At 32.4% G+C, this 10,600-nt stretch overlaps 1 protein-coding gene and 1 non-coding gene across 2 annotated transcripts; both read left to right on the top strand.

Annotated features, from left to right (window-relative positions):
• Positions 1–1,703: 1,703 nt before the first annotated feature.
• On the top strand, positions 1,704–6,798 carry LOC108480141 (uncharacterized). Its single transcript, XM_053030172.1, has 6 exons — positions 1,704–1,925; positions 2,891–2,986; positions 4,720–4,770; positions 4,869–5,064; positions 6,185–6,321; positions 6,413–6,798. The coding sequence occupies exons 4-6, from the start codon at positions 4,869–4,871 to the stop codon at positions 6,506–6,508; spliced, it is 429 nt and encodes a 142-aa protein (XP_052886132.1). The 5' UTR covers positions 1,704–1,925; positions 2,891–2,986; positions 4,720–4,770; the 3' UTR covers positions 6,509–6,798.
• Positions 6,799–10,094: 3,296 nt separating this feature from the next.
• Positions 10,095–10,201, top strand: LOC128281936 (small nucleolar RNA R71). Its single transcript, XR_008272227.1, has one exon. It is a non-coding gene; the product is annotated as a small nucleolar RNA R71 (small nucleolar RNA).
• The last annotated feature ends 399 nt before the right edge of the window (positions 10,202–10,600 follow it).

Genomic DNA, 10,600 nt, shown 5'->3' on the forward strand with positions numbered 1-10,600 from the left:
TTAAGAAATGCCGCTAATGCTCAATCTTTAGTTGCGTTTTTTATAAAACGCCACAAAAAAATGAAAAAAATTAAAATACTATTATTTAAAATAATTTTAAATATTTTTTATATATGACTAATTATTTTTTATTTATATGTTAAATATTTTCTTATATAATTGTAAAAGAGATAGTATTAATTTTAAAATATTGAATTAATTATCATTATAGTTTAGGGTTTACGGTATATGGTTAAGGGTTTAATGTTTATGAGTTACTATTTTAAAGTTTATGGATTATGAGTCTAGGGATTATGGTTTAAGGGTGGTTTAAGGGTTGGGGTTAATGGTTAGGGATTAGGGGTTAAGTGTTAAGGGGATAGGGGTTAGGCGTTAAGGGGAGAGGGGTTAGGGGTTTATGGTTTATGAGTTAATATTTTAAGGTTTATGGATTATGGTTTAGGGATTACGTGTTAGGGTTTAAGGGTTAGGGGTTAGGTGTTAAGGGTTTAGGGTTTAAGGGTTAAGGGATAGGGTTATAGGTTTAGTGTTTAGGATTTAAGATTTAGGGGTAGGGGTTAGAGGTTTAGGGTTTATATTAATTAGTATTATTTAATTTATATATTAAACGATTTCTTATATAATTGTAAAAGAGATAATATTAATCTTAATATATTAAAATTATGATTATAGTTTAAATTATTTAAGAGATAATAGATAAACTTTATATATATATTATTAAATATTGACTATTATAAGTTAATTATTATGGCTTCCAAATTATAACAAATAAAAATAAATATGAAAACTAAGAGATTAGTGGCGTTTTTTTTATAAAAAAAACCACAAAAAAACACTATGAAAACGGCGTCATTTTCCTTTCTTAAATTTCATCTTCTTGTGTCATGCCCGATACTTAGCCATTTCCCTTAAAATCCCAAAACAGATATCCCAAACGTTTAGCCATTTCTAGCAAAACCCCAAAATAAATTTCCCCAATTTTTTACATTTCCCCTAATCCCTAAATTTCCCCCAAAATCCCTAAGTTTTTTTTAATAGTACTTCATTTAAGTAAAGCCCTTGTATTTAAAAAAAATTAATTTTTTTCAGGTATTAGGGAAAGCGATTCGGCTAGGTATTTCAGCATCTAGAGTTTCTATCAATGTTGGAAAAGTGGTAAATATTCGAGTAATTCATACTTATAGTTGAATTTTATTTGAATTTTGATCGATCTTATTTTTCTTTTATTTGTAATTGATGTCGAAGAAGCTTGATTTGTTTAGGATTTGTCTCAATAAATGCTGATATAAAGTAAGAAGATAGTAAAGAATGCAAGATTAACATTTTTTTTGTTTCTTTTTCTTTTAATATATGTGAGGTTCTAGCAGATTTATCAACGGAAATAAACTTTTAGAAAAATGAAAATATCGGGAGTTTTCACGAGAGAGAATTTCCTGTTCTCTTTCTCCAGATTCATTTGATTTATGTGATTATGTCAGGAAAGACGTAGGACTCTTACCCTTTTTTTGCCTATAAATATACATACTTATACCCCTTCAGTTCAGAATCAGATAGAGAAAAGAACAAACCCAATATATTAGTTTTAGTTTTTGAATCTTTAGATCAAAAGAATGGCAGAGGAAGTAGTACTGCTGAATTTTTGGCCAAGTATGTTTGGGATGAGATCCAGGATTGCTTTGGCTGAGAAAGGGATAAAGTATTAATACAAGGAAGAAGACTTGTGGAACAAGAGTGCTTTACTGCTACAGACGAACCCTGTTCATAAGAAAATCCCTGTTCTTATCCATAACGGTAAACCTGCTTGCGAGGCGCTCATTCAGGTTCAGTACATCGATGAGGTATGGCATGACAAAGCTCCTTTGCTCTCTTCTGACCCTTACCAAAAAGCTACTGCTAGATTCTGGGCTGACTATTTTGACAAGAAGGTACATTCTTTTTTTAAGAGGCAATATGTGAAAATAAGAAAATAGTTTTAGTTCAAAAATTCTTATAAAATTTCTCTCTGGAAAAATGTAAAGGCATAGCATGAAAATTTTGGCTGTAATTTAGTTGTATAATGATTTAAAGTAGAAATTCTACGGTACAAGATTTGCACCTTTGCCTTTTTTGGCATTTTTATTCATTTTTCACTTACAAAAGTACATATTGATGAGGAGTGGATGTCTGCTTGAAAATGACTGTGCATTTCTTTTAGTTCTTTATTATCGTAAAAATAAAAAAAAAAATTTGGCTTCCCGAATGAAATGGTTATCAAGTTGCTTAAATCAAATTCCTTTAAGTTGTGTTAGTAGATTATAGTTTTTTCTATCAGGTTTAGATTATAGCATTACATATTTTGTCTTGACAGGCACCATGATCCTGCTATTTTTATTTATTGATTGATGATAGGATTTTGGACTTGTACTTATTAAAGTTGCTACTTGGGGACCATTTGTTCTTCTTAATATGGACAATGATATTTTACAAAAGGACAATATTGATACAAAAAACGTTGCAAGTGAATGGCTTGGTAGCTCCTCTAAATTATTTAGCCTTAATGGAGTTGATACCACACTAACTTATGTTTGTCGACGTGAGTACATCATAGAATGTAACTGAAAGGTGCGTCTCTGTGGTTAATGGAAGCTCCTTCAATTTAATTTCTTGCTCTTAGCTTTTTATGATAATACCTAAATGATATATGGAGTTTCCTTGTAGCTTTAATGATGTTGTCTGTATGCTTTGTCTTTTGATAAAGCATTAATTATTATTATCACTAGCACTAACGACATTATGTTGTCTTGAATATTAAATTGCATATTCTCTATGTTAATGATTATATGATTGTTGTCCAAAGCTTGCTGAACATACATAGAGATGGCTAGTTGTATTTTGTTTCTTTTACTTACAGGTATTCTGCGACAACTACTTGGATGGTGGTTACCATGTGACATTTGCACACAAAGGCCTTACATCTGGTCTTTCACTTGATTCATATACCACTTCAGTATGCTTCGGTCTGACCTTTTTGCTAGTTATATTTAAGATTAAAATGCTATTTGTTTGGCTTGTAATGTAATACGGACATGCTTGAAGCTTCTTTTAAGTTAATTTTATTTATTATATGATATTATATGCTTATTGTAGTTTTAGAATATCAAACATGTGAAAACATAGTATTCACAATGCATAGTAGTAAGCAAGTGAATAAATTTTATTTTATACCTATAAGCTAGATATTTTGAGCAAGGTAAATTATGACACTTGCAACGATTAAAGAAAGGATAAATACATCATGTAAAAAGAGGATAAATCTTGTTTAGGGCATATTTTGGGATTCTTCCTTAACAACAAAATACATAAGACAAACATGATCTGACATGTTTAGTTACTATTCCTAAATAGCAATGCCTTCTTTTTTATGCTTTCACTTGTAATATACAAGACAGAGGAATAGCAAGGACAAGATGTGGCAGGTCTGGATTTTCTCTATGTCGGTTCTTGTAAGGATAGTAGATGGAAGAAGAGAATGTTGTTTATATTCATCTTAAAGGACTCTGCTTCTTCCATCTACTATTCCAAGGGTAGGCGAAGGATGACATATTTCCTGATGTTGTTGTTATTTGTTCAGGAATGAAAGGAAGGATACCGTAATACTAAGTAAAACAATCATCTAATGCATGCACCATATTATCCCAGATAAAGAAAATAGTAGCCTTTTGATTATAGATACTGAGTGTCACTCTGCAACCATGTCTATGTGCTTCTCTATGCACAATATGTACTTGGAGAATGATGATTGCATCAACCATTGTTCACCTGCCCTCAGTCACACATGCATATACATAATTGTGTCTTTTCCCTGTATCAAATATTTGATTTTGTTTTGTCGAAAAAAAAGTCTAATTTTGTATTGGTGTAAAGATAATTAAGCGTTTGCTTAAAATGTGAAAGATTCTACACATAAAGCTGTGAATTATGAAAATATTTTGTTTAAAAGACTGTTTTGATCACGGCTTTAATCTTATCCTGCATAAAGAAACCATTCGGCTTCTTTTCATTAGATTGACAATATATAATCTTCATGGGCTCAATAACTTAAGTGTTAATAATATAGATTATAGAAACTAAAACTAACATTTATAAATAAGGCACCTTGAGAATTGTTCTAATTCCAAATTGAACTTTCTTGAAACTATCTAGTGTTGTTGGTTATCACTGAATAGTTTAGGTGTAAAGCTCCTTCAACTTTTGGATGGCAAATATTAAATGCAAAGAATATGTCTATGTGAAGATTAATGAAGGCATATATATACCACAAAATCTTTTATTGGACCTCTATGTCTTGAGCTCTGAATTCTGCACATATGCTAGATACATGCTTCTAATTTTGCGTAAGTTTTAGATTATACAAGGTTAATGATAGGTAATGTTGTTTTAGAGGAGACTTATGCTTGGCTTCACATGCATTAGCCTCTCAAATGTTGTGTTTATGTATGTTGGGCAATTCAAAGTGCATGCGTGTGTGGGATGCTGACATTAACCGGGGTTTGAAAGTTCCTCTTACATAATATTGATGTTTTCTACTTGTTAGCCATAGTTGCAGTCTGTAGAATTCAACCATTTTTCTATTTTATTATAGAGAAGATTTTCTGTGCGACATGTATTCTGTAACTCATTTCATTTTTCATGTATTGGAAATATGGTTCCTATTTAACTGAGCTCTTGTTTTGGCCTTAGGATGACAAAACTTTCATTGAGAGAAGCCTAGCGGATAGTGAAAAAGTTCAGGTACTAGCAAATAATCTCTGGTTTTGTTTGTATGCTCAAAATTTACTGTTAATCTTGCAACCTCCAAAACCTGTTTAATAACCAAGGAAAATACACAGATGGAAGACATTAGACTGTGTGAAGGTGTTCAAAAGGGTATTGAATCACCTGCATATAGTACTGGAAGGTATGCGCCAAATGTTGAGAAGGCCATGCATCATTTCCATTGTCTGCTTTATGATAATCTCATAAACCTTTTCTGTTTGCTGAATGCATTTCTAAACTGCTGCTTAGCATTCATTGGAACTACCCAGGGTAAGTTTCTTTTTTGTTTATATTATTAAGAAGCTTTTTTTTCTTCAAGAATATCCATCTTCAGTATAATTCTATTAAATAGAATTTGTACTGTAGTCCCATATTTTATGATCTGCTAGATGATTTGGCTACATCCATGCTTGTCCTCTTGTTGCAAACTAAGTCTCATTCATATCGTATTAGCATAGATTATAATAAAACACAATATAAAGTAATGAAAAAAAACAAGGAACATGATGCATAAGAAATATATAAAATATATTAATGAGAGGATTAGGTAGATAGAAATGCCATTATGAAGTATGTTGCTTGTGTTGATCATTTGTGATGTGAACTTATTTTTAATGATATGGTGCAGACTGAAAGATCTTTGGTATGTGAGGTAAATACCACTTCTTAGCACTAGTTAACGTTGTATACATTTGATTAATTAGTTTTAAAATATATTTGTATAAAGTATTTTAATTTTTTACTAATTTAAATAAATTTTTTATTTTTATATTTGTAAAAGAAATTAGTTATAAAATAAAAATATATATAATTTAGTTTTCTAAATTTTAAAATATAAATAATGTATAAATAGTTTAAAATATAAATTTATTTGAATAAATTGAAATTAAATTGAAATAACCAATAGAATGGTCAAATTATAGTTTTCTCCTCCATCATGCTAAAATTTAATATTTAATACTTATACTTTGATTTGACATAATTTAATTTAATTGATATCCGTTAGTTCACTCGTTAGTATTGTTGACTCTATCAAAATGCTGATTTGAATTTTATTATTAGAATTTATATATTTTAAAATATAAAATTTAGCATTTTAACCATAATAGTTAATATTGTTAATTGACTATTGAATTAATTGATTAAATTATATCAAATTAGTTGAATGAGCTCTTTGTCATAATCATTATTGTTAATTTGATGTTGGGATGTTCCATTTTTGGATGTACCATTTTTGTTCATCTGAGAAAAAAAGGGTAAAAGGATACTATTTCTTAGGTTGCTTTCATTTTTTTTCTTTTCGCTTCTTTTTCTCCTACTTGTTGCATGTGCAGGCACATGAAACCACTAAAACTCCATCTCACTTGAAACTTTTTTTCTACTTTTCAAGGAACATCGACGCCTGTGTTTCAGTTCTTGTTACATAGTTATTGGATTCCAGCTTGCAAGTGGCACAATACGTCTCCTCTTTACTTACTTTCTTCATCTTATGATGGGAAAGTAATGTTGTGGGATCTAAGAACAGCGGTATCGTTTTGTATTTTCTGCATTCTCATAATTTAACTGTATATTGTTTTTCTGGATATCGTTTTGGTGATTACTTTTTGTGTGGCAATAGCTCCTTTATGTTTTGACTGGTGGCAAATGGAACAAGAAAATCAACTACACTAGATTGCGGTCTAAGAACAATTTGCAGAAGGCACATAATGACTAGCTCCTACCTCTACGAATGCTTGTGGGAGGTATTGCAGCAACGAATAAGGATGATATTGATCAACATGCAGTTGACACCGTATGTGCTCTGAATCCGAATTCAGGTGTGACTTTTAGATATTTTATGTGCAAAAAAGTATTAGAGTGTCTTATGTTTGTATGTTAGTTAAGCATATTATAGATAGAACTTGCAGTAGGATCAACTAATTAGTTGATCAAAAACTACACCCTATTTTGTAATCGTCTACTTGCATATTTGCATCTACTTAATAATAATCTCGTGTCAACTAATTATTCTATTTTTTTATTTAATTCTTTGTTTCAACATTTTATTTTTATTTGAGTTGAACGAAGAAAAACACAAATTGCAATTTTGACTTAGTTAATCAATTTAAATAATCAATGTTGATATTTCACATGGGAATGGATATTCAAATCTTTCTTAGTTAATCAATTTAAATAATCAATGTTGATATTCCACATAGGAATGGATATTCAAATCTTATATTTTACATGGTTATGATTTAAGCCCTTATTTCATTTAAGGAACTTCATTATAATATCTTATTTTATTGATATATTTATATTTAATCTAATTTTTATTATTTGTTTTAGTTTTGATTCTAAATTTTTATTTTGTTTTAATATTTAAGATAAGTGAGTTCTAACTTTTGAATTTTAATTGTGTTATTAATTTATTATTTTAAATTCTAAATTTAAATTCATTAGTTTTTGTATTTAGTTTTAAAGTTAAAATTTTAATAGAAAATTTAATTTGATAATGAATTTTAATAGAAAATTTGGATATTATTCTTCTCAAATTTTAATAATGAATTTTAAATTTTTATATTTTTCATGACCTTTATAATATTTTATATTTTTTTTGAATTTTATGACTTTTAGCGGCGTTTTTGGAAAAAGGGTCGCTAAAGGTAATGATCTTTAGCGGCATTTGTGGGAAAAGCGCCGCTAAAGGTCATGATCTTTAGAAGCGTTTTTTCAAATAAACGCCGCAAACTTTAGCGACGTTATCTATAGGGCCATTTTTGCGGCGCTTGTAAAAACGCCGCAAATAGTTTTAGTGGTAGTTAAAAGCGCCGCTAAAGACCTTAAAAATGCCGCTAAAAGTCAATTTTGCTGCAATGGTGTGTCTAGGCCGTGTGGGTCACATGGTCATGTCACCAGGCCGTATGTGTTTTGCTTCGCTTCTCCCACGCCTATGTGAGATCTCACACGCCCGTGTGGCCAGGCCGTGTAACTCTTTGACTTTGAAAAAAAATTAGCTCCAGGTTTCACACGGCCTAGGACACGCTCATGTGTCCAGGCCGTGTGGGTCACATGGTCATGTCACCAGGCCATGTGTGTTTTCCTTCGTTTCTCCCACGCCCATGTGAGATCCCACACGCTTGTGTGGCCAGGCCGTGTGCTCTACACACTCGTGTGGCCAGGCCATGTGGGTCAAAAACACATTTTTTTTTAGATTTTGAAAATTAATTAATTTAAAAAAAACATGAAATAATGTTAAGAAAATTAGCAGTGTTAACACTTGGGTTACCTCCCGAGAAACGCTTATTTAAAGTCTAAGCTCGACTTACCTCGTATTCGCACGGTTACGATGGTTCACGGAGCCGAAACTCCTCTTTCTCACTATCAATTCTATTATCAACATAAGGTTTTAGCCAAGTAATATTTACCTTAAAAGTGCCAAATTTAGAATGATTTACTTCGACTGTACCGTATGGGAAAATATTCAGTACTGTAAAAGGAGTTGCTTCATTTGCATTATGCTCTGAAATGCCGATTCGAGGGTCCGTTTTATCCAACAAGACTTGGTCCCCAACCTTAAATTGATTGGTTCTCTCATTAAAATCGTCAAGGTGTTGCTTCCGCTCCTCCTTGCCATAAGTCTGTCATTCGTCTAGTTCACCTACCTGTACCTTTCGTCTTTCATGGATGGTTCCATTATTAGTGCATGAACTAGAACGTGACTCATTTATGATTCTCGAAAGTGTTTCCTGCAAAGGGGATTAGATCACATGATTAGTATTATTAACCAGATTTATAAGATCATCTTCATTACTTGATATCTTAATCGAATCACGAGCCTGAAGAATAACCGTTTTGTCACCTGCACGAAGTGTGAGTTCATCTGTACCAACATTAATAATAGTTCTGGCAATCACTGAAAAGCGTCGCCCTAAGATTAAAGGAACGTCACCGTCCTCTTCCATGTCTAAAACAAAAAAAATCTACTAGAATATGAATTTATCAATTTTTACTAGTACATCTTCAATGATACCCCTAGGAAATCTAATAGTTTTATCCGCTAGTTGAATACTCATCCTAGTTTGTTTGGGTTTCCCAAGCCCTAGTTGCTTAAACATTTTATAGGGGGTGACGTTAATACTTGCCCCTAAGTCAGCCAAAGCATTATTAACAGCTAAACTACCAATTAAACAAGGAATAGTAAAACTCCCTGAATCTTTTAACTTTGGGTAGTTTATTTTATAGAATTGCTGAGCAAACTGCATTTAATTCTACATGCGACGAATCATTTAACTTCTGTTTGTTTGTCGGAAGCTCCTTTAAAATTTTAACTGAATTGGGCATTTACGAAAGAGCTTCAATAAATGGTAAGTTAATATGTAATTTTTTTAAAAGGTTAAAAAATTTACCGAATTGTTCATCTGTGCAGTCTTTCTTTGTCGCTTTAGGGTATGACACGCAAGGTGTATATTCTCTGCTTACCGATTTTGTTTATTCTGGCTTTCATCCACCTTATCTTTACTTACCACGCCTTCTTGCCTTGGTTCTAGGTTGGAATCAACTAACCCTTCATCATCTCTAATAATAATCGCATGAAGTTGCTCTCTTGGGTTGTCTCGATGTTGCTAGGCAGGCTACCTTGTGGTATTTCAGAGATCAGCTTAGCGAGCTGACCTATTTGGTTCTTGAGCCCTTGAATCGACACTTGCTAATTTTTAAACATTGTTTTGGTGTTTTAGAAACGTGTTTCTGACATCAAGATGAATTTCGTTAGCATCTCCTCAAGGTTCGGCTTCTTTTCCTACTAGTAAGGTGGTTAAAAGCTTGGAGGGGGTTGTGGTCTTTGATTGCCTTGACCACCCCAAGAGAAATTGGGATGGTTCCTCCAACCTGCATTGTAAGTATTACTATAAGGGTTATTTTGAGGTCTAGAATTGTTACCCATATAGTTGACTTGTTCGTTCGTATTGCTAGGGTCGTAGGCTAGGCATTCTGGATTATTCATTCCTCCTCCACTTTTGTCACACTACATCACCGGGTGTACCTGCGTAGAGACACATAAACCATCAATCTTTTTATTTAAAAGCTCTACCTGGTTTGATAACATGGTGACCTTGTCGAGGTTGAAAACACCAGTGGCTTTTGTCGGTTTTGTCCTCATGACTTGCCACTGATAATTATTCAATGAAATTTATTCAATAAACTCATAAGCCTCCTCAAGTGTTTTGTTATTTAGGGTCCCACCGGCGGTTGCATCAATTAACTGCCTAGTTGAGGGATTCAAACCATTGTAAAAAGTTCGAACCTGTAGCCATAAAGGTAACCCATGGTGAGGGCACCTTCTCAATAAGTCCATATACCTCTCCCATGCATTGTAAAGAGTTTCTAAATCCATCTGCACAAAAGAAGAGATATCATTCCTCAACTTTGTCGTTTTAGCTGGCGAAAAATACTTTAGTAAAACTTTTCGGTTATTTGTTCCTAAGTAGTGATGGAACCCCGTGGTAACGAGTTCAACTACTGTTTAGCTTTGTTCCTCAATGAGCATTCTGGTCTTCATACTGCAAACCATCAAACTAAACAAACTATTGAATCATTTGTATAGTGTTAGATTTTAGTTCAAAATTATTTGCAGCAATTGCAGGTCTAACAATACTCGATTCAGCCCCCGCTAAATTAGGCTTAACATAACCGTACATAGTACGATGAGTATGATTCTGATTTATAGGATTTGCAACAACCACAGGAGGTAGCGGATTATTCTGATTTTCAGCCATCTCCTCGATAGTATTGGTATCGTCCTCTGCTCTTCCTCTATATAATGTAG

Source organism: Gossypium arboreum, chromosome 1 (genome assembly GCF_025698485.1).
Source record: "Gossypium arboreum isolate Shixiya-1 chromosome 1, ASM2569848v2, whole genome shotgun sequence".
Classification (NCBI taxonomy): Eukaryota; Viridiplantae; Streptophyta; class Magnoliopsida; order Malvales; family Malvaceae; genus Gossypium; species Gossypium arboreum.

Excerpts from the sequence above, each read along its gene's own strand:
- LOC108480141 (XM_053030172.1), top strand. The coding sequence starts at position 4,869 with ATGGAAGACATTAGACTGTGTGAAGGTGTTCAAAAGGGTATTGAATCA. Across the intron at positions 5,065-6,184 it reads ATTCATTGGAACTACCCAGG|GAACATCGACGCCTGTGTTT; the intron begins GTAAGTTTCTTT and ends CTACTTTTCAAG. Across the intron at positions 6,322-6,412 it reads TGTGGGATCTAAGAACAGCG|CTCCTTTATGTTTTGACTGG; the intron begins GTATCGTTTTGT and ends GTGTGGCAATAG.